Source organism: Lissotriton vulgaris, chromosome 2_1 (assembly GCF_964263255.1).
Source record: "Lissotriton vulgaris chromosome 2_1, aLisVul1.2, whole genome shotgun sequence".
NCBI classification, from domain to species: Eukaryota; Metazoa; Chordata; class Amphibia; order Caudata; family Salamandridae; genus Lissotriton; species Lissotriton vulgaris.
The window spans coordinates 380412547-380437260 of NC_141687.1; the positions used below are offsets into that span (position 1 = coordinate 380412547).

General features: G+C 48.1%; 1 protein-coding gene across 1 annotated transcript in view; it reads right to left on the minus strand.

Moving 5' to 3' along the window:
• Positions 1 to 7266: 7266 nt before the first annotated feature.
• The window catches only part of WDR81 (WD repeat domain 81), a 141337-nt gene continuing 123889 nt past the window's right edge, over positions 7267 to 24714 (minus strand). Inside the window, exons 10-11 of the mRNA XM_086955203.1 lie at positions 12567 to 12746; positions 7267 to 10132 (exon numbers count right to left, since the gene is read on the minus strand). Coding sequence (XP_086811329.1) covers positions 9800 to 10132; positions 12567 to 12746 — 513 coding nt within the window. The 3' untranslated portion in view covers positions 7267 to 9799. The remainder of the gene's footprint in view (positions 10133 to 12566; positions 12747 to 24714) is intronic.

Sequence of the window (24714 nt, forward strand, 5' to 3'; positions counted from 1 at the left end):
GAAGGCAATGTAGTATGGCAGAGGAGGAGAGAGATGGGCGGGAGAAGGATTAGTGCATAGTTTGAGGGAGAGGGTGCTTCTGACATGCAAAGAAATGGCATGGAGCTGGCATGTTAGGCCAGAGAACAGGGGTTTCCTTAACATGTGCTTGTAGGTGCAAGGGTGTCCATGTCTCCTGAAAGTTGGTAGCTAGTCATGACTGTGCCAACCATGATGCATGAGCGTCTTCCTTAGAAACTCTGCCATAGAACTGAGCTTCTGAACCCATGTATGCACTCTAGGGGTGTTAAGGTATTACATAATAGGATAGTTTTCTTTATTTAAATATAATTTTTTCACTGTCCTGAAGAAGCGCCGCTGATCATTGCATGACATTGTTAGGATGAGAAACATGCCGAACATCTGGGAGTAGCGTATGCAATTTGTCACACAAATAACAAAATACACTTCCCCTCCCCTATTTTATTCAGGCAGGTTCCCTCACAGAATAAAGCCTTAAAGAGGATTCCCTCACCTGTTTTAACATCACAATACACGTCTACACCCAACTAGGTCCCTCACACCCACTGCACCCTTACGGCAAGGAATAAAAGATCTCAGAAAAAGAGCCCCTTCAAGGGTGCCAGTCGGGCATAGCAGCGCCGGCCCGACGAGGAGTAGGCTCAAATGATGAAGCATGACACTTAGCTCGCTGGGTGTGTGAGAGCCCTAGTTCCGAAAGGAGGAATTCCCCTCCTGTAATACACTGCCAGACCTCACTAGCTATGGCACTTTAATTGTGATTACCACATCACTTAGGAACTTTGTACTTTTTTCTTTGTTTATTACATAATGGGATACACATTACTCAAGCATTCACACTGGCAAAAAGCCCCTTACGAGACACACTATATGCTCACTATTCGAGTAGGTGATGTACATTCATCTTGCCCCTCACAAGAGCACTTTAGGAGGTCAGTGTCACAAAGAACAGTTGGGAACTCTTAAGGAATTGCACTCCCTGTAAAAGATGCAGTCACACATTGCTTCCCCCATGCCAGGCAGACCCATGGACCCCATCATATAATATAGTGGAGTGGCACTCCACAGACCCTTGTCAGTGTGGACGGGTGCATGCTATATCTATGCAGAGACATCCAGTAGTGTTGCCCAAGAGTCTTTCACTGAACCCGCCTTCCCAGAGAACTCCAAGTTCCTCAAGAGAGCCAGGGCCACCTACACAGACACACATAGCAATGGTTCCCCCAAACTCAGTTTCTCTGCTTTGCACTCTCCAGCATGTGCCGCAGATATAGCTTTCCTTCTGACAAAAGGAGTGCAGACCCCCAGTGTGCACAGAGTACACACACTGCGGATGCGCAGTCTTGTATCCGTCTATTAATTGAGCCCCAAGTTTCAAGGTTAATTGTCAGTATTCTGCTCCTAGGTGCAATGGGTATGCCACGGGCATGAGCAAGTCCACCGAAAGAGTTCAGGAAATGTTAGGAATTCTCAGCATTCTTGGTTTAGTAAGGATTTGCCTACACTATCAGTCACTGGGTTCTGTACAAGAGATGGTGCATAGGTAGGCTCTTTACTCTGCCTGAAGTACCTTTATTATTCTCTGCAAGCCACTAAAAGTCATTACATGGCTCAAGAAAGCTGTGCCACCGTACCCAGCTCGATTTATCTACCTGTGGTTGGGTGTAGCAGAATTGTAGTTTAGGTGTGTAGGCATTTGTACCCACATTCCTTGTATTGAGGGACTTACTGCCCTCGAAATATAAAATCCACTAATTCTCCCATAACTAGTCATTCGTTTCTCCAGGTATGTGTGGTATGTAAGGCTTTGCATACCTTATTAAGAGAGTGGAAGGAACCTGCAGGGTGAATGGTGCCCACAGTGAACAATCAATGTTGACATACACAAGATGGTGGTTTCCTGTAGGCTGTTCAGGCGCACTGTTGACATGATGAATTTTACGTCATTTTGTCCCCAGTTTCCCTGGCTCAAAACCATAAGTGGGTTGAGGGCGCGTCTTCCAGACTGAAATAACTGTTTTCCTCCACAGTAGCAAAGACTCACACGTCCTGCTTTCCTGTGCTGTGTTAGCCAAGCAGAACTTGGCAGAGAATGTGTGGAGACAATCCACAATCAGCTTGAGCAGATGGAACGTACTCTGGCTCTGCAAGCTATCCCAGGAATTCCATGAAAAGGATTTCTTGGTGCCCGCCGCCCAAGACATAATTCGTCTTGACAGAGTTAAGAAGCTGGGTGGAGGCCTAGCTTGTATACATCGGGGTATGCTTGCGGTTTCCCTTTCAGAGTCATCTCTGCCAGTAACTTGCAAATACCTTTGTCTCAACATCTCTAGTAACAGTCAGCTGGTTTACAAACTACACACATTCTATCACCCCCAGGCGACAATCTCCCCTTCATTGAACAATTAATGAAAATCATCTCTGGCAATGTGGACTCAGTCCAGTCCCACATCTACCTTGGGGACTTTAACCTTCACTGGTCTAACACTAATGATCAAGCAGTCTCATGCCTCAATTCCTTCTTGCGTAACCACAAATTGATTCAACATTGTGACCAGCCCACTCACATTGAAGGGGAAACTTTAGACCTCATCATCTCCAAAGTTCATAGCATCTCATTGGATTCCATCATACCATGCGATTGGTCGGACCATCACATCATTTCCTTCCATATCAACTCTGAGGTTCATCAGAATAAGGCACAAAAAAGCAAACCAAAGATTTGGAGAAGGGACCTCGGAGATATCAATACAGTTGACCTAGCAACCCGCTGTAGTCAGGACCTCTCTCCCTCCAATTGGATATACTTTAAGTCCATGCTCTCACAGACTTCTGCAACTCTTCTATTTCCAACATCATGGACTCTTTGGCCCCACTACAACAAAAAAATGCTCCTGCAAAAATGTCTGAACCTTGGTTCAATGGCAACCTAAATTTGGAACGTTGCAATCTAAGGGTCACAGAACATTCCTGGAGAACCACTCCATCTGCGGATCATCTAAAAAACTTTAGAGCAGCAAGAAGTGTGTATAACAAACAAATAAAGTCCGCTATGGCGGAGTATTTCAGATCCCAACCTAACCAAGCGCGCAAATCGACCTAAGAAACTGTTTGAATTAGTTAAACAACAATGGGTGGTAGCCCCTAACCAATCAGCCTCGGAAGTCAGACCTCTCGCATGTGATGATCTGTCTGCCTTTTTCACCGAGAAAACAAGACTTATTAACACTGATCTGGAAGCCAGGCGGGCTCTATTGCGACCTAATGAACCTGCACCCCCACTGGCCGTACTAGACAAGACAGCATCAATTAGCTGGGGTATCAAGAACAACACTTCCTGGGACACCTTCACCCCCTCAATGTAAATGATATCAAAAAGGTCCTTCAGAGTATCAACCCATCTAATCACTTCAGTGATCACCACCTACCATCTTCAAAGTAATTAAGGATGAAAACTCCCCCTTCTGGACAAAGATCATCAATGCGTCTCTGTCACAAGGCACAATCCCAGAATGCCTAAAATAAGCTCAGGTAACACCTATATTAATAAAACCACAGATGATAGTATAGATCTTAACAACGTCCGACCTATCTCCAGCACACCCACTCTAGCCAAACTCCTGGAAAAATGCATCCAGTCATAACTATGTGCGCACATCGAAAATGTCTATCTCCTGGACGAACACCAATCTTGCTTTCGTAGTGGGCACAGCACTGAATTGGCTCTCACCAACGTGATGGATGACATCCTAATAATGCTTGATCAAAATGAATCATGCCTCCTTATCCTACTTGACATTTCCTCCACATTTGACACTGTCAATCATGACAATCTCTTATTCATTCTAGAGCATTGGATGGGCCTTTCTGGTCAGGTACTGCATTGGCTCTTGTCCTTTTTGTAGCACAGAACCCAAAGAGTTAAAGCAAACCACTCACTCTCCCAGCCATCCCCAGTCAGCATGGGGGTTCCCGAAGGGTCCTCCTTATCTCCCATTCTCTTCAATTTGCTCCCAGAACCATTAGCTAACGTTCTAAAATCCTTGGACATTCGCTTCCATATGTATGCAGACGACACCCAACTCTATCTGAAAATCTCCTCCCCGGAAGACATCACTTCACTCAACTCCGCCCTACTAACCACCCAAAACTGGTTAACTGTAAACCATCTCCTGCTAAACACCTCCAAAACAGAATTCCTCCTCATTTCCCCCCAAAACACACTCCTAACATCGACCTATGGCTGAACCAACTCACAGCCTTCAACTGCTCCCCCCGCATTATCGACTCTGCTAAATCTCTAGGAATTACCCTGGCAAGCATCTGAATATGAAGACTCACATTAGCAACGTTTGCAAGGGAGCCTTACACTCCGGAATCTCAAACCTTTCCTACCTCAAGCAGATTTCAAGCAAATGGTCCAAGCGCTTGTTCTGCCGAGACTTGACTATGGCAGTGCTACACTAATTGGCCTACCCAAATACTCTTTGGCCCCCCTAAAGGCTTCTCTGAACGCTGCGGCCAGATTGATGACGGGCTCCAAGCGAAATGCACACATCTTCCCGGTTTTAAAATTGCTACCCTACGAAGCTACAATTCAACTGAAGATTGCCTGCCTATCACACAAAGCCCTCCACTTAAAAACCCCCATCTACCTTGCACAAAAACTAGAACTATCCAGGGGGTGGGTACATTGCAAAGGAGTGTTAATTCCCTTCTCTTGAAACCACAGATCTTCCGCAAAAAGAGAACATGCCAACAAGCCTTCTCTGGTGCCGCTCCTAAAATTTGGAACTCTCTTCCACCGGAAATTCGGAGGATCTCTTCCAAGATTGCTTTCAAACTGGAAGCAACAAAATTCCTCATGTATGTAGGTATGCCCCTCTGGCATACCTACATACCCCATTAGATTGACAGCCTGTCCTCACATTGAGTAGCCGGACGGATACTCGTGTGAGTAAACCCTTTTCCTCTATTCTTCATGTGTGGCATATCATTTTCACAAGGCTGCGCAATCATAAATTCAGATGTCCCTTCTTCAATAGTCCTGAAGAGACCCCACATTGTTTTGAGGGTCGAAACGCCGTCGACAAACAGAAGAAGCAAACCATTTTCCCAGCACATATCATTGTATATGGCTGCTGTTCACATGGAATTATTTTGATAATGGTCGACTTGTACAAATTGTGGATACTGTGTATAGAATATTCACATTGTCACTTAGGTTTAGGTTCCCTTTGTCACTTGGGACACTATGCACAAATGTTGTTTTGATGTAGAATGTTTACTCCTAACTTTATTGGTTAAAAAATCCATAAAATATACTACCCCGGAATCGGTGTGTTAGTGGTTCCTTCGCGCTATGCCATTATCTAACCCTCTATATTACGATTGTGCTAATGTGTCATAACCTCATTCCACAGGAACCACTGTTTTTCCTATATAACTGAATTATTTTGGGACTTAGGTTAATGGATCTTGAGTCTTTTGAATTTATCGACAGAGATTACCTTTCCCCAAATGCACTCAGGGTTACCAAGAAACTTGGGCAGACATTATATTCAAAAATCTGTACGACTTGCAAAGCCTGTAAGAGAACACTAAAGTTTAGTACCAGGATAATACTGGCCAGGGAGCCATAGATTAGGAAAAAATCAAATGCATAGAACCTAGATGTTATAAACATGTTTGTGGGAGTGCATATTGGCCACATAAGGTGCAATCATGTTCTGGTATTTTATGGAATTTTAACTGCATTATTTTATTTGCCTATGACAAAGTGGTAATTCTTCACAGACAGTAAATGTATTGGGTATACAGGGCGATATGATGTTTCCGAGTTTGTCTGAGTGGGAGAGGTGTGGCGCAGCGGCCAGAGCACCTGACTCCGGAGCGTGGGGCCCGCGGTTCGATCCCCGGCACCGTCAGCTCAGCTCAGTATCATGTGACTCCGTGCAAAAGCTCACTTAATCTTCCCGACGGCCCCCAGTGCCTTGAAACCCTTGAGGGTTGAGAGGGATGAAGAGCCCAAAGGGACGAACCTGGGGTGGGGGTTACATTTTTTTTTTTTAAAGATCACTTAACTGCTGGCTGGCCGTCTTCTCTTCTCCGTCCTCTGCTTCTGTGTGAACCAGAAGCATACAGGCTCCCAGACTCCCCTAAGCCAATCACACAGCTGCTGTCACCATGACAACAGTGTCATGATTGGTCTGTGTGCCGTTGTTTGGCGCTCAGGAAGGGACTGGGAGGCTGTGCATGCTCCCCACTCAGGCTGTGCATTACATCCAGGTGGAGAACATGCTAAGTGCGCATGACTGTTTGGCTGGTCCAAAACGGCAGGCTAAACCATCACATGCACTTACAAAGTGCCCGAACCACTTTTCCCACTGCTCTGTGAATAGCCCAGCCCCCCGAACTGCTTCAGCACGGAAAAATAACATGATAACAGCAAGTTATTATCATTTAATTTTTTCTTTTTTTGCAGCGCTGAAAACCAGTGGGACGATGCTCCTCTTCCTCAGTGGAGAAGACTCCCCTGTCAGTAATTGTGGCCCAAGGATATCAGTATGCTGGCTGCTCCACCGCTTGTCCTTGAAAAAAGCAGTGTCTAGTGATACGTTGTTGGTCCGATCCAATTTCTGTATATACCTCCTAAGCGTTCATCTGTAAGTTATCCCTACGTTCTCATCGCTCTGCTCAACACTCTTTGTCGTGTTGCAGTTGCTTGGTAATTTGCAGTCGGACTCATCTTTGCTACTTGTGAACTACATCTTCACACTTTCTTTCCTCGGTTGCCCCTCTACTTCTGCCCACCATGTCTTTGCCACCACCCCTCCACGGTCTCCCTTTATCCTTTCCCAACATCCCTGGCTGTTGTTCTTATGTCCTTCTACCCCATCCTTTCCAAAGTTCTTGAATGTCCTTATGTTGTGCCATGATCACCTCCTCTACCGCCCCTCCACAGCTTCATCCTTTACTTCCACCACCACCTCATCTTCTGCCTCATTAACCTCCACCACCTCCATACCCGGTAGCTTTCATCTTTTGCTACGCGGATCATTTGACACCCCAATTGCCACTGCAACCCATATATCCAATGCCATCCCGCCATAGCGAGGAAAACTTCACCTTCCACCCATTACCCTTTGTATCATGAAGGCCAAATGAGGTGGAAAATACTGCAATGAACAGGGACTGGTTCAAAATTACATGGTCATTGAGCTGGACATCACAAATACATACAAAGACTGGACGACTTTTTTTAATATACAAGGATTATATACAACTAATACTGGCTGTTAATAGGCAGCAGTGCATTAAGATGGACATTAAATAGCGGAAGAACCACCCTAGTCAAGCGTTATCTTTTTTCTATTAAGAGCTATGTCCATCTCAGATATATATGGAATGATGCAAGTTTCCCCTGTCCGCTCAGTCGTGCCCATACAGGAGAATTGTGATGGCTTCAGGACAGTGTATCAGTGAATGGAGTGGCTTCCCCATGCCACCGGCTCTTGCAAATATAGTTCTAGCTTCATAGGAGCTTTCTTTGTTCCACAAAAGTCTGGTTTACTCGCACTGATCTTCAGAATGCATGGTCAGTGTCTGCAAGTTTGTGTGCACCACACGATTTGCCACAGTTATGACAGGCAACAGGCTTTCCTTTCACTGCCACAGCCAAAGCCGACCACCAGCTCTTTGTATGAAGATCACTGCATCCACGCCAGCTTGTTGTCCACAGCTTCCCAGCTTCCACAACCCATGGCCAATCAACTCACAGAGGATGGCTGGATTAGAAGATATCTCCCTAGAATGACATGAAGTGAACTGCAACAGGCTACAACACAATTTGGTAATATAAGAGCTCAGAGGCACAGAATGAGGAGCAACGTGTGCACTACCCTAGGCCCGCAGAGAAGACATTTAAGAGCAAGAACTGGTTGGAGATTGCAGACAGTCTGTATTTCTAGCGTTCTTGGGATCTATAAACTGTTTTTCACACCCAAGTAATATATAGCTTCCTATAAGTCTTTGCCTAAAAAAGTGAGTAGGTTATCAAGTTTGTGCAAAGGGAGGCAACGCTAACCCATCTAGCTTTAAATGTTTCCTCTACTGTCTGCTTTGTACAACCCGAAAGACTGCGAACCCATACATTATTATTGCATAAAGAGCCATCAACTACACTTGAATGTCACTGATCACAAAGAACTATCAGCTACACCGGAACTGCACAGCAGAAAATGCAGCCACTCACACTCGGTCTATTAGACACGAAGAGAAGTCAGTGACAACTAAACCCTATGATGCCCACATAAACATCAAGTACAGCCCAAATCCATCCATGGACAGGGTTGTCAGCTACATGTAAACACTGTTGGCAATGCACAAAGAGCATTAAACCACATTCAAATCCCACGGACCACAAACAGCGGTTAGTTGCGTCTGCAGCCTGTCAGTGCACAAAGGGCTCTCTGCTAGGCTAGGTATTAAAAGCCATTAGATGAACTCGAACATCCATCGGACGCTGGCAACTCTTTGACTACTCCCAAACTCCATTTTCGCACAGTGCAAAGAGCCATCAAATCCATCCAAACTTTACTGGTCACAAGCACCGTAGCTACAACTAAACCAGATAATAGAGACCACGAACTGCAGTCAGCACCGAAGCAATCATCATTCACTACACCCAAACTCCAGCAAAGAGATGGGGATGTCAGTTTCAATCAAAAACTGTACAAAAAAACTTGTCAGTTGCATCCAAGCATCAAAACAGACAAAGGAACATAGGACCAACTTAAACTCAAACCCATTCAGCTACACACATACAGAGATATGGGATACACCCAATCCCCACTAGACATAATCAATAATTATTAATATACCAACTCTATCAGTGCAAAAATGCCAGGAAAACCGACCCAGACCTACCCAGGTACAGCTCATGGTGAGGGTCACCCATGCACACTTTGTTAGCCATCAATGTGACATGGAGCAATGCAAGCCCATATTACAAGATAGCTCACATGCACAGCGTCACGGCCATCCTGCCCTATAAAACCCTGTAGGAACTATTTCTATTGTAAATGGGACTTGGACCTCTACGTCAGTAGAGAAGAAGAAGAGCTGTGCAGGTATATTTCTGACCTATCATTTCATAGATTTAAATACGTGTTTTTCATGAGTGGATACTACAGGAAGTACAGTATGGCGCATACATCTTCAGCAAGGACTCAATATGATCCTGTGCGCTCAGAGCAGGACTGGCTTACTTGAACTTTTAAGTTTGGTATGTGAACCCTCCTTACAGACTGCATTGTCAGAGCTGTGGGATTTGGGCACCAGTCTGTAGCTGGGATGCCCAATATAAGTCGAAAAGGGCATGATCCATGCCACATTTTCAGCATATCCACATAAAATAAGTTTGCCTATAATTAATTTAAATAGAACTCATTTACATAGTCTGTGGCTATACTGAAAATCAGGCATGTATCCCCTTCTTGTACCTTTATTGGGCATAGCTGGTCTATAGTGAACCCTTCTTAAACCTTTATTGGGCATAGCTGGTCTATAGTGAAGAGTCCAACATTTAAGTTATGGGAGTTGTGTATAGTCCTGTAAAGAGGATTCCAGGCCGTCGGAGTGGTTTAGGGGTGTGGCAAGAGGCCCCATACTTCAGCTGTGGGACTGGTGCACTGGCTGCGTAAGTGGTCACACACTTGAGCAATAAGGGAAGAGTTGGTGTACTAAAACATCTCCACTGTTGCATCTCCACAATGGTCTAAGCAAGAAGGCGAACAATTCCATTATCAGAGCCCAGGAGAAGAAGACGCTTGGTAGGAAGCACAGAAAGAGTGGTTAGCGTCCCCCGGAAGTTCTCCGAGCTGAGCTTGGTGGTACTGGAGGGCAGCACTGAGGGATTGAGCAGAGAGTAAATGCCAATCTTGTTGGCCACTGTGCCAGTAACAATCTCGCTGCCATACAGGTCGAAGGCGTGGATGGGGTCCGAGGCGCACTTATAGAGATGCAACGGCTTTGGTTTCTGCTCCGGATCCTTCCAGACAGTCAACGAGTGATCGGTGGAGGAACTAACCAGGATGTTTCCGTCAGCAGCCTAGAGAACAGAAACAAGAATGAAGAATGGTCAAGAACAGAAGGGAGAGCATAGATGTAAAGAACGAAGAGAGGAATTAACCTTACAACACCTGCATCTACAATTCACACATAATATCATGTTTAAGAAAGCAATGGCATACAGGCCAGGGTGAGGGGCGACTGTTTACTAATTAAAGTAAAGGCCTGTGGTCGGAGCGTTTCATCGCACCATCCTCTGCATGGCCTTCTGAATACGCAGGATTTGTAGCCTCCCCAGGAGCTACCATCCTCTTACCAGGTTCCATATAGAAGCTTCTCCTGGTATAAGATGGCAGTGCCAAGGCTAGGTGATCCATGCAATTTTATCTACGCCACTTTCCACATGGTGGGGTGACAGTGAGGCAGGATGTGACCAGTGACACACGTCAGACAAACGTCAGGCGCTTGACGGCAATACATCACGCACGTCGTGAGCACGCATACTTCCCAGCAACACACGCCATTTCCCAATATGAAACCCGTCTTTAGCAAGCAGCAGCAGCAGCCCCGAGGCCGACAAGGTCAGCGCCTCCCCCGGTAAACAGACCCACGGGGGATAAACTTTGTTTAACCTCTTCTGTGTCAAGGAGAGCGGAGCTGTGGCAGCAGAGGCCGGGGGTAAATATGGACAACGGTTACTCATTATACCTACGAACGGCAGATTTGTGACAGGACTGTTTGATCACTGCCCACACACGGGTCGGGTCCGAAAGGAAGGAGCAGGGAAGGGGACACAGCGAGGAGGTATCTGGGGGCACAGGGGGAAGCAGGGGGCCACAGAGCAGGCTGGAACGCACAGGAGTGGCTGCGGGGTGTACAGTGGTAAAGGACCACGGGGGCGCCAAGAAGCAAGGCTCACAGGGGACTGGCAGTACCGGGACAGTGATACATTGAGGAAAGATAGGGCAACGTACGGGCAGCACAGGCACGCCATCACACTGGGATTAGGAGTAGAGGCAGCAGTAGGGGCTGTCGCTGACTGGGGAAAGAGGGTACAGGAAGCAGGTAGGACGAGCAGGACGTCCCAGAGAGCAGGTTCACAGAGGGCACGTCATGGGGCGGAGGAAGACGCACCACAGGGGAGGGTGGGGAGGGCACGGGAACACTGGTAGAGGGGCAGGGGGTAAAGGAAGTGAACAGTAGAGGTACATAGGTGCAGTCATTGGCACAGAGGGAGTGGCAGCACAGTGGTATTAGGAGCAAATGTAGGAAGGTGTGAGGGCGGGGGGAGACTCCGAGGAGACAGTAGTATTGGGGAGAAGTCCCACAGGCATGGGGACCGGACGAGAGGGGACCTGTAGTTCTGGGGTGCAGTCATCGGACTCCAGCCTCACTGTGTAGGTGGATGTGAGGTGCCGACGTCACAATGCTGGCTGCGGACTCCCTCTTCACAGTGTCCGCGTCTATTCTATTGGTTTAATTTATTATACTTCAATCCCATGATTTCCGCCATCAGGCCTTTGCTCCACAGGAATGTCAGGCACCAAGACCATAGTGCTATCCAACATCCACCAACTCTAGTGTGTTTTGTTTTGCATTGGGCCTCCACTTCACACGGCTAACCTTTAACCTTGCACTCCAACGTGCAGTAGTTATGCTAATACATCAAAATACCATTGTCTCGTCTCACAGTGTCCATTGGGCTTTCATACCACAGAGCCAGAAGCCATATAACCACAAAAGGGTGTCAGCCACCCAGTTCCATCCCACGTTGTTAGCCATCAGCTCTCACTTCACAGAGGTAGATTTCAGTCTCACACTTTACTGTGCCAGCTTGAAGGCGCTCCTCAAATGGTCCAGACGGCAAGATTTACAACAGTTTCATATAACGTGCCTGCAGTAGCCAGACTCACACCCCCAGGTCAGGCTCTCAATCCAGTTATAGGTGTTAGTAGTCATGGTCCACCCCACACAGAAATGAGCCACCACCACACAACCCCAGAGTTCTACCAGGCTCTCGTCCCACACTTCTGTTAACATTCTGGCTTTAGCAATCAAGCTCCCGCCCCATGGCGCCATCAGGCTTCCACCGTACAGTGCCACCTCTCAGAATCCAGCCTTACAGCATCACCAACAGTCAGAGTAGCATGGCGGAGGCAGCACTCGAGCTCCCATGTCAGGGTAAGGTCAGTAGTAAGGGCTCTCTATTTCCACCCAAGATTCTGTCGCCATTACATTAGTTCTCAGTGCTGTCAGTAGTTAGACAAGCTAAGAGAAGCTGTGAGCTACCAGACCAGCTCCTACGTGATGTCATCTGTCAGACCAGTGCATGTCAGACCAGTGCCTGGGTGAGGTCACCAACCAGAAGGGCTCATGGGTGCTGCCAGCCATACAGATTTAGTGCCACTCTCAAGTGCACGTCATGAGCAGGCTTGTGATTGGCTCTGGTGTGGTTGTACTGCCTCTCATCTCACCTTCATCTGCAGTATGTCGCCTTCGTGAGCTGGCCACCCCCGCAAGATCAAGCCTGTCCGGACATCCAGAATCACAATGAAGCCAGAGGAGTATCCAGCCACCATGCTGCGCCCATTGGGGCTCACCGCCAGGTACCGGATGAGGCCAGCACTGGGGTTACTGGCCAGCTTGAACTCATGCTGCAAGAAAAGAGGAACATGTGCGGATTAAAAGGGGAACCACGCGCCTCTTCCAACAGAAGATCTTCAAGGCAGAAGATATCAGTCACAAGAACAATCAGGTGCTATCTATCTCTTGGCCAGAGCCCCCTAATAATGACCCTCACTTTCACGAACCTCCAATATCCATTACGAACTCTAGCTCAGATATGTTCTCTACCCCTAGTGACCAAAAGTGGCAGTCACTGCTTCCAGCGCCCATAACCATCACTACTCACAGACCCCATCCCTGAGTTTTTCCAACACCAAGCGTGGTAACTGCATACTACAAAGCATACTGGTTCACACTACAACAACACATGCAGTATTTATTGGGTGCTGAAATAGAAGACAGACGTTTGTTCAATATCCAGTTGTCTCGAATATCAATATCCAAAAACACAATCTATCAGCACATCCACAAGTATTGAAGATTATTACTCTGGTTAAGTAACAGTTTGCTCCTATCACAATTCAGAATTAAGGTCACCTCTTTCTTCGTGATTTCTTCTTTTTTTGCCACTTCTGTTAGTATTTATTTTATATCAATGAATGGAGTTCACCTGACATACCTCTTCACTGGTGGTGATGCCACCCATAACCTCTAAAAATGTGTTCACTACAACATATATTGTGCCAAACATATAAACAAAATACTATGATATATTCACCTAGCACCGGCACCATTCATGAATACCAAAAGTGTCTTTTGTTCGTTGACCGGAATAATTGAAGGGTAAGATCTGTTGTTTTATTCAAAGTTTTGATTAGAATATAATATTCTATCCTGAGGGACTATTAAAAATGCATGATCCGAGCAGAGTGACATTGTCTTCTGGTATTTACGTACAGTGCTGGTTCTAGTTGATTCTATCATAGTTTAATATATATTGTGGTGTATACATATTTAATGTATATATTTAAAAAAAAAAAATTTATTTGCATTTTTAACCAACATAAACACATTTGGCACGTCACCAGCGAAGAACCACATTCCACTGCGCTCCCCCATCCCCCCACCCCCCCACCATAATAACAATACCAGAATCCACAGCATCTCAGGACCCGCCTCCTCCCCCTGTACATCTGTTCATATGATTCATTACACAGTCTTTGACCCCTTGTGAGTCCAGGGTTCCGGGCCACCTCTCTATACCCCAGAACCTGGCCCGCTCCAGCAGGACCCATAGTAAATCAATCAGAGCCCAGCCTCCCATCTAGGCCATGGTAACTTCTCCACTTCCCCCATACTCGGAATTTTTTAGGACAGCCCGTGCCACTTAGGTGACCCTTTCCGCCGCCATATACAGATCCATACCCCGCCTCCATTCCTCCACCTGTGGCGGTGACTGCGCTCCCCACCCCCTCGCCACATCTCTCTTCTCCACCACCAGGGCCAGCATAACAAAAATCAGGTGCGTGCGGCTCAGGTCCACATTATTAGTAATTCCTAACAGGACAAACTTAGGTTCCATGGTAAGCTCAGTCTCCAGAACCTCCCCCAGTTCTCCTAGTATCCATGTCCAGTAAGTACGGATAACAGGGCAATCCCATAGAATATGATAAAAATACCCTTATGGGTGTCTACATCTAAGACAGCAAGAGTAACTGTCCCGTCCCATACGATGTAGCCTGACTATCGTAGTAAGCCCTATGTAGTATTTCGTATTGGATGAGTCGTAGTCGCAACTTTATTGCCACCTCCCTGTTGTGCATTAGGGCTGCTTTCCAGTCCACTGTGTCCATCTCATCCACGTCCTGTTCCCAAGCTGCCCTAAGTTTCCCCAGGCCATCCGGTGTATTATTATTCAGAGTCTTGTATGTCAGGGAGACCAGTTTGTTGGGTACCTGTTCCTGCAGCAAACTCCCCTCTAACGGGGCATAATCCGGCAAGGGGGAAGCGAGCGCCGGTTCAGCCTTCCATGCATGGCATAGTTGTGCATATTTAAGGAACTGTGAGGGACGAAGGCCAAACTCCGCCTGCAGTGTTTGGTAAGATTGAAGGTCCCCTCGCGTCACCAGGTCCCCCAGAGTGGAAATCCCAATGTCATCCCACCCCTTAAACCCTCTGAGTTTGTGGAACTCATTCAGCCAAGAGCAGGACCATTTCGGTGTCTGTTTCGTGGATTTGTGCACCCACCCCATCATCTTTGTCGCCCTATCCCAGACCCCTATGGTTATTTGTGTGGCCGGTAGTAGTCGTCTCCTACCCGTTCCCCCATACAAGTAGTGCAAACTGGAACGTCTGGCCATAGTGTCCCTTTCCAAACGATATGTGGGGTGGTCAGCTGATGCATGAAGCCAGTCATTAATCGGCGCTAGATGCTCAGCCTCCATATCCGGTAGCAAGATCCCTCCATTATACTGGTTCCTCTGGAGCGTGGCAAGAGCTTTCTGGGTTGTTTTCCCAGCCACAGCAGGGAGCGGAATTCTGTGAATGTCTGTCGAGGGAGCGGGAAATATTCATTTTGTAGGGCATACAGGAAGCGGGCAGCGTGATCATTTTAAACATTGTGGCTCTGCCTAGTATCGTGACAGGTAGAGCTTTCCATTTAAGAGCATCCTCCACAAAGTTTGCCAGTACCCGCGAGATGTTCTTTTGATAGGACAATTGTCAGGTAGATACCCAGATATGTAAACCCTGCTTGAGTTACCTGGAGGGCGCTAGGCAGGGGTGGCCACAATACTTCCTTTCGCGGACTATACAGAATTGACTTGTGCCAGTTTATTGTATACCCCGAAAAAGAGCTATATCGGTCCAAAAGTCTAAACAGAGCGGGGACTGTAGTGTCTGGCCGGGTGATATAAATTAGTATATCATCCGCGTATAGCGAGATTTTCTCTTCCTGGGAATCCATAGACGATATCCCAAATCCCCTTACCTCCGCCTCCTGCCGAACCCACATATTTAACTTTTAAGTGTTCCAGATGACATCACTATCACGGATATGGCTGGTGAACACTATTAATCATGTCACGGGGATCTGATGTAGAGTAGATATTTATGAAGGTTTTCAGTTACTTCTAGCCATGAAGAAGTTCGATGGAAATAATTTTCAGGAACAAAACATGTGTTGGAAAGAAGTGTTTTAATCTTTGTGTGGACTTAGGATATGGAATATAGACTAAATGAGGAGGGAAAAACAATATGGAGAAAGTCATTGTGAATATTTGATTTTTGAACAGTGATAGGAACGATTGGTGAGCCTGTTAAAGTGTTGAAGATCAAGGGAAACGTTGTGCTGGTAATTGAGGGCATTGGTGAAATTTTGAAAGAATTGTTAAAGTGAGGCTGTGTCCAGACCGTGTGGGAGTGATGAATAGTCCTGGTATGAGGAATGAGTCTATGGGGTCTCCTCAACATGGTGGTCTGAGAAGTTCCAGAGTCAGCGTCACTGCTAGTCGTTTTTGCACAGTGTACTTTTTTTAAAAACTTGTTTTTTATTTCAGTTTTCCAAAGAAGAAAAGAAGCCATAATGCGCACAGAGTATGTTGATACAAAATTGACATGCAGAAAAGCATGACGAATGACAATGATACATATGACATCGAGAATAATAAGAAAAGAGAAAAAGAAAACAAAAAACATCACAGTGAAGGTACATAGAATAGTGAATCTTAATGAATCAGGTTAACACAAATTGCTAGTTGTCGCAGCAATTATTTTATCAATGGGAGACACAACAGTCAATGAGTTCAGGGTGAAGCAGCAAGTAGAAGCGTAGTGGTTGCCAAATATTTTTGGGTCTTGAGGTGGGTGGTAGTAAGGACGTATATATATCGCTGGTGATGTCACAATACATCAAGTCTTTCTACCAGGCTTTCACCATTGGCGGTGCTACTCCTCCCCAATGCAACAAGAACTGTCTCTTGGCCACAAATGGCGCAATTGCAGTAAAGCGTCTGATCCCAACACGCAGAGGGAGAACATGCGCCAGGAGCGGTGAGGGCGTGAGTTCGGCCTCGACCATTTGTCCTAAATGTCCCAAAAAATGTTCAAAAACGCTTCTCAGACTGCCAGGACGGCAGGGCAATTCCACGCTAAATGAATAATATCATTGTGCGCCATCGCACACCTCTGGCATATATCTGGCTTAGTGCGATCCATCTTTGCAAGCAGCACAGGGGTGACAAACTATGTAAATACTAAAAATGTAACAGCTTGTGCTTGTAATTATTGGGCACATAACGAGCCTGCTCACAGCAATAGGTCCACATCTGGTCTGTCAAAAGGTTTGCCAGGTCCCCCTCCCAGGCCACCCGCACCCCCTCCCCACCCACCGCAGGTCAGAGTGTCTACGCAAGATGACACAGTCTAGAAACTAGATATGTACTGTCGGGTGATGTATTTACGGTGGTGAGGGGTGGAAACTCGGGGGTTCCGTCGTCAAGGGGCGCAGTGCCGCGACCAGCGAGGTCCGTGTTTTCTGTGCACCAGTTAGCGGTCTAATGTGGATATATCACAGTCCTCTGCCAGCTCCGTTACTGAGCACATTTTTCCGTCTTTAAACAGGTCACCTTTCGTTTGGAGCTGACAACAAGTGAGCGCGTGCTGTTTTAAGGCCTCAGTGGTAGGAGACAGTCGCAGGGTTACTAGAAGTGGAAGGTGCAGAGAATACAAATACTCAGACCTTAAATATTTGCGGAGACACCCCCAAGCCTAGCTTGTGGTTTGCAATGTATGAATTTCAGCTGGAGTCCTAGTGAGCACAAGTGGGAGAATAGTGGAAAGAGGATAAGGATGGGCCTGAGTGCATCGCGACTATATACATATGTACAATTATATCGTGTACAATGTAGATGCCATTCCAGGCGAATCATTGTAATTAAAAACTATTTATAGGAAGAATGTAAGAATTGTATGAAACAAATTGAATATGCGTGTGCTAATGTGTGATATGATGAAAATATGAAAATGCTAATAAAAATATTTGACAAAAAAGGACGGGCCGAGTGTATTCAGGTTTTAGAAACTGCAATTGTGCATTGGGTGATAGCAAAAATAGGCATATTGTGTCTGGACCACCATCTTAATGATCGCAATCCGGACAGCCATAGACAATGGACGTGCTTTCCAGTGATCTATCTGTACCACAAGGTGTCGACCGCCGGGCTGTAATTGAGATGGATGACCTCCGAAGCTGTGTGGTGCAAAACCACACCAAGATATCTGGAGGGGTCGTCACACCTTCGCAGGGGGAAGTCCAATGCGAAGGGGAGGGTGGCATCTGTTAAAGGAAAAATTTCAGACCTGGTCCAGTTAATGACTAGTCCAGAACATACACCAAAGCGAACGTATAATCGGGGAGAGATTTGTGGCAGGCTCTCGAACGAATAGGAGGATATCGTCCTATATAAAGAAGCCAGAAGGGGGCCTCGGTGGAACCCAAACCCTCCTTGGAGGTGACACTCTTAGAGATGTCGCATCAGGGGTCCATCGCTATGATGAACATTAGGGGCGAGAGTGGGCATCCCTGCCTGGTGCCGCGCGATAGCGAGAATTTGTCAGATGGCCCCCATTAACTCCAAGCTGTGCGACAGGGTTAGTGTATAATAAACGGACTAAGGAGCGGAAATTCTGTGGGAAACCAAGCTTAGTGAGTGCTGCCTGGAGGAATTCCCACTCCAAGGAGGCAAACGCTTTTTAAGCGTCAAGGAGTTATCTGATTAATAACAGAGGACAGCGTGTGTAAGTGTACCGTAGTTGAGCAGCCCGGAACAAAGCCTGACTGAAGGGGAGAGATTATCTGGCCTATTATAAGTGATATTCGCATTGGGAAGACCTTTGCCAATATTTTGTACTCTTGATTTAGTAGAGATAGAGGCCTATAAGAGGCACACTTATTGGGCGGCTTGCCCTGTTTGAGAATGGAAAGGGGCGACCATTCGGTCCCCCCGAACGTATGGCGGAGTACCACGATCCCCCCGGGAAGCCATCTTGGGCGGGAGGCGAGTCTCGGCTGGTATGCCCGAAGCGGCGTAGCCGGGGCACGCCTTTTCCCGCCCTGGAGTGGGCTGGCCTAGACACTGACGCGGCCGGCCACGCCCTTTGGGGCAGGCAGGGGCGGGTTTACTCCCGCCCTGAAGACGGATAAAAGGAGCAACAAGCCAAGAAAGCATCCTCTTGTTCCTGTGCTCTGAAGCTGCACCTCCTCGCTGCACGTGAGCTCGAGACGGAACGAAGAGCCAATTTTGAGCGTGGTAATCTTTCTCTTTGTCTTACAGAAACTCTGTCGGAGAATGCCTAAGAAAGCCGGAAAGCGAATGACTACCGATCAGATGCTGCGGGTACTCATGAAGGAAGTGACCGATCTGAAGAAGCGGATGGCGGATCGAGATGGGGAAGAGGGACCGAAACGGCCTTTGTCAGGAGCAGCTCCGGGAGGGAAAGGCAAGAGGCCCAGAAGGGGAGCAGCTGGGGGGGGGACATCCCGGTTCCCTGTGCTCCACTCGAGGAGCCAACTTCGGTGCCGGCAGAAGGGAATCCGATTCCCGTAGTGGTCACCCCCGTGCCCGCGGAGGATATGCCGCCTGAGCTGGCAGCTCAATTAGCAGCGTGGTTGGGAAAAGATGGCGAGGGCACCACGGCTGACGACGCACGGGCGTTGATTAAGCAATTGCGTGAAACGAAGGAGGCGGCGAAGGCATCATCGCCAGTTATCACGCCGGCTGCGGCAGTAGAAAAACCACCAGGAACAGGTTCAACCGCAGATACAGCTTCTGGTTCAGGTAAGCGGCCATTGCCGATTGCGAGGGATGAGTCTGCACCTTCACGAAGGGAAAGGTTGGGTCAACATGTCCCTCGGGCTATTAAGGAAAAGATATGGGCAGATGAGTATGTAAACATTTTTTCATTGCTTACTGATCATTACGAGATGGAGCATGTTAGGAGCCAAAAGGCCAAAAGGATCTCATGCATCCGAGTGTGTGGCGCGCAAAGATGGCCGCCTTTAAGGTTGATGAACACATTGGCAATTGGGGCAAGGCGTGGGGAATTTTTACATCCATCGTGGGCGAACGTAGACCCGAGTTGCTGTCCGAATTGCCGATTTACCAGACACGGATCATGGAATATTCCGTAGCGTATGGGGGCAGTCAGTGGTTCTGTTACGATAATATTTTTAGGAAAGCAAAAGAGCACGATAAAAACTTAACTTGGGATTGTTACGATTCTGTTTCATGGTCAAAAATGGAGAGTACTGGTATGTTAAAGGTGCCACTAGTAGGGAGCAGCGGGGGGGAATCCTCCCGCCAAAATGCCGGGACGCCCTTTCGATCAGGTTCAGGTAACGAGTACCACTCGAGGCCGAACGGCAACACAGGTAAAAGGGGGGTTTGTTGGAACTTCAACAGGGGAAAATGTACGAGGCCCCAGGGGTCATGCAAATTCCGCCACGAATGTGGAGGGTGTGGGCAACCATCCCATCCGGAGTCCATGTGCAGAGCCAAAACGGGTGATAACGGGGGTAAAGGAGGCGCCAAACAGGTCTGAAATAGTCCGAGGGGCGCCTTTACCTACTCCGGTTGATACCATGGCAATGATTCCTTGGCTCAGCGAATACCCGGATCATGCTTCCGCTGGGGTGCTGCGGAACGGGTTTTCATATGGTTTCCGCATCCCAGTGGGGGAGTTCCAGGGTGTAAGACAATGTAAAAATCAAATATCGGTCTTGAAACATACGACCGTGGTACAGGAAAAGATTGGGAAGGAGGTTGCTCGAGGTCGGGTGGCCGGTCCATTTGTCGAGCCACCATGTGCTAACTTTGTTTGTTCTCCTTTGGGGGTGGTCCCTAAAAAGGACCCGGGTGAGTTCCGACTGATACATAATTTATCAGCCCCACATGGTCGGTCTGTGAATGATGCAATAGACCAGGATGTATGTTCGGTGCGGTACGCATCTTTCGATGAGGCCGTCGCCATGTTGAATCGCCTAGGGCCCGGGGCGCTGATGGCGAAGTCAGATATCGAGTCAGCGTTCCGGTTGCTCCCGGTACACCCAGACGATCAGCGTCTCCTTGGTTTCATGTTTCAGGGTCACTATTACATGGATAGATGTATGCCAATGGGTTGCTCTATTTCTTGTGCCTATTTTGAAAAGTTCAGTTGTTTTCTGCAATGGGTCTTCACAAAGAAGACGGGTTTCCAACATGTCATGCATTACCTCGATGACTTTTTGTTTCTGGGGGCGGCCGGGGTTCCGGAATGTGGACAGGCTTTGAATGACTTCTGTACCTTAATGACGCATTTCGGTGTGCCATTGGCACCAGGTAAGACTGTGGGACCCTCGACTTGCCTCGAGTTCCTGGGGATCGAGCTCGACTCCGTGGAAGGTTGTTTTAGGTTGCCTAGAGAGAAGGTGGTAAAATTCAGGGTAGCCTTAGAAGCATGTATTAGGGAGTCCAAGGTCAGACTGCATCAGTTGCAACAATTGGTGGGACAGCTGAATTTTGCCCTGAGAGTCATGCCGATGGCCCGCCCCTTTTCCCGCTCGATCTCTCAAGCCATGGTCGGCCTGAAGGAGGGTCATCATCGCACACGGTTATCGGCAGAGGTTCGTCAGGACATGCGCATTTGGTTGGCATTTCTGGCGGATTTCAATGGTCGAATTGTCTGGAACAAACCGGCGGTGTCCTCCGAGGAGCTGGGGCTGTGGACAGATTCGGCAGGGAGCACTGGGTTTGGTGCCATATTTGGCACACGATGGTCGGCTCAGAAATGGCCGTTATGGTGGCATGAGTGTGGATTGACGAGTAACATTGCCTTTTTGGAACTGTTTCCCATTCTTGTGGCCCTGAAAACTTGGCCCGAGGGGTTTAGAGATCACTCTGTGGTGTTTTGGTCTGACAACATGACCGTGGTTGAGTGTATCAACAGCCAGGCAGCACGATGCAAATGGATTCTGAGATTGCTTAAGGAAATTGTATTATTGTGTATGCAGTTGAACGGCCTATTCAAAGCGAGACATGTGCCATGGGTAATGAACAAGGCGGCTGATGCACTTTCTCGTTTTCGTATGCAGGCCTTCTGGGGTTTTCTGCCCACGGCGGACCCGGTGGCGGCACCCTTTCCCGAAGCTCTCTGGTCTCTCGGTGCCCTGAATTACAGCACCTCGTGGGAGAGAGTTTAGCACCCAGGACGAGGAAGGCATACCAAGGGGCGTTCCGATCCTATTGGGCCTTTGTGGGGGATGCTAGGAGGGAACTTTGGGGCCAGGAAGAATTAGTAGTTGATTTTCTGCTGTCCTTACATCAGGCAGGCAAATCAGTGGCTACGGCCCAGAGGCATCGGGCCGCCATTTCCTTTATGGCAAGGGCTCATGGGATCCAGGACCCGACTACGTCTTTCATTGTGCAAAAGGCGCTACGTGGGTGGCAACGCCTTGAGGGTCGCAGAGTAGATGAAAGGCGCCCGATAGGTTTGGATAGGTTGGCTTTGTTGTTATCTGTACTGCCTGCAACATGTTCATCCCTGTATGAAACAGTGTTATTCCGGGCCGCTTTTATGCTAGCATTCTATGGGGCTATGCGGGTAAGCGAGCTAGTGGCAAGAAACAAACAGGATACCCTGGGGGGATTGTGCCGAGAGCACGTTCAGGTCAGGGGGGAGACAATAACTGTCTCATTTGTCAAGTCCAAGACCGATCAGGGTTCGATGGGGGACTGCATACTGATACAAAGGATTCCCGGGTCATCCATGTGCCCGGTGAGGTGCGTTGAGGAATATTTAGCGCAAAGGGTGGCATCATGGGGGGGGGACCTTGTTGAGACACGCTGACGCCACCCCACTGACGAGGTTTCAGTTCCAGCGGGTGCTTGCGATGTCGATTTCTGCCGCGGGCTTAAACCCCGGCGAGTTTGGGACCCATTCCTTTCGGATAGGGGCTGCTACAGAGGCTACAGCCAGGGGTCTGAATGTCGAACAAATTAAACGTGTGGGACGTTGGTCCTCGAACTGTTATAAAAGGTATGTGCGGTTGCACATGTTGTGAAGCTGTAATGATGTACTCACGCTTCTTGTTTTTCTTTGGTTTTCAGTTGCGCAAGCCTACGAGGCGGGGCGGACTGTGCAGTCGACCCAACACTGGGCCAGCGGTCAGACATCACCGGCTGTGAAAAAGGAGGTGTGGGTCGTGGGCCACTCATACGTGAGGCGTGCCACGGACGTATTCAAAGCAGGTGACATGATTCACGTGGCTGGGGAATACGGGTACAGTGTGTCCTTCTACGGAAAGGGCGGGCTCTGTATTGACCAGTTTCGATCATTTTTCGAGGGTTTGTTAGGGCAGACGAGGTCACCGCCGTCTATAGTCATAGTACATCTTGGGGGCAACGATTTGGTGACCACTGGTAGACGACTTCTTCTTGAGGCGATGCTTTCCACTGTAAGTTGGTTAGCGAGAAGAGTTCCAGGGTGCACAATTGCATGGTCCCATATGATCCCACGGAAAGTGTGGCGGGGGGCTCTTTCGGTTTCTGCTCTGAATCATTCAGTAAGGAAAATTAATAATAAAGTGAGTAGATTGTTCCGTTCAAATACACTGCATTCTATTTCGCATGGTTGTATTAAAGGGGACGGTATGGATTTGGGGGATGGTGTTCATTTGTCCCGGGTGGGGAACGAGTTACTCATAGGAGACCTGATAGCTTGGCTAAGGACTTTATGACATGACCTTTAGGCAGGAGTGTTGTGGGGGGTCCGGATAGCCGGTCAACTATCCGGCCTGTGGCGGTAAGGTCATGATCGGTGAGCAGTAATTGGAAGATCCCTAGGGGTGGGCGTCACCCATTACGGATGGGAGCGCTCGAGGGAGATGGCCATTGGCCCCTCAACGGGGGGCGGTCCCGTCTAAGGATGGGCCGCCGAAAGGTAAGGAAAGGCGGTCAAGGCCCCTTCCTGGGTAGGAGGGGCTACAGCCCCCTCCTTGGGAATTTCCTGGGGCCAGGTCATCTGCGACGGCAGATGTGGTAAGTTGTGTGGGGTTTGGGAGGGGGTCTACGCTACCTTCTAGATACCTCACACGAGTCCTCGGACGACCTTTAAATGGCGTCGAGTTTATTGGGGCCCCCGTCAAGTCAAGGGAAATTGGTAAATGCACTTGAGGTATGCCTCTGTGCGGTCGCCCCTCACAAGTGAGGGGGATATGTCTGGTTTAGGGATCTTGACACCGGTTATGACCTTGCCGTTGGCCCTTAAACGTTAGGATGTACAATTTCAATTTAAAGTTTGTAGGATGTTAGATCGGCTAGGAGAACCTTTGTATTAGAGAATATGTTAAGATTAGCCAAACATCGCAAATGTGGAAATGAAATTGTACATTAATATGAAACTGTTATTTTAACGTTTTAATTTTGTTTCATATTTTAATAAATACGGCCGGGAGGGTCACTCCCTCCCGTCTTCCAAAAAGTCCAGAACGTTTCCAGTTTCCCATCATTGGGGATTGTGTTGAGAGGGGGTGGCGGGTATCTCTGCCATATGGAAAGGGGCGACCATTCGGTCCCCCCGAACGTATGGCGGAGTACCACGATCCCCCCGGGAAGCCATCTTGGGCGGGAGGCGAGTCTCGGCTGGTATGCCCGAAGCGGCGTAGCCGGGGCGCGCCTTTTCCCGCCCTGGAGTGGGCTGGCCTAGACACTGACGCGGCCGGCCACGCCCTTTGGGGCAGGCAGGGGCGGGTTTACTCCCGCCCTGAAGACGGATAAAAGGAGCAACAAGCCAAGAAAGCATCCTCTTGTTCCTGTGCTCTGAAGCTGCACCTCCTCGCTGCACGTGAGCTCGAGACGGAACGAAGAGCCAATTTTGACCCACCCACCAGCCCCTGAGGACAGCAAGTGGTTTTGAATAAAGTTTGATGTGGTAACGCTGATTTTTTGCAGGTTGTGATAAGTGTCGTGATAACTTTGAATATGCAATAAAGAATGGTCTAATTGTAGTATGTTTTGCAAATAA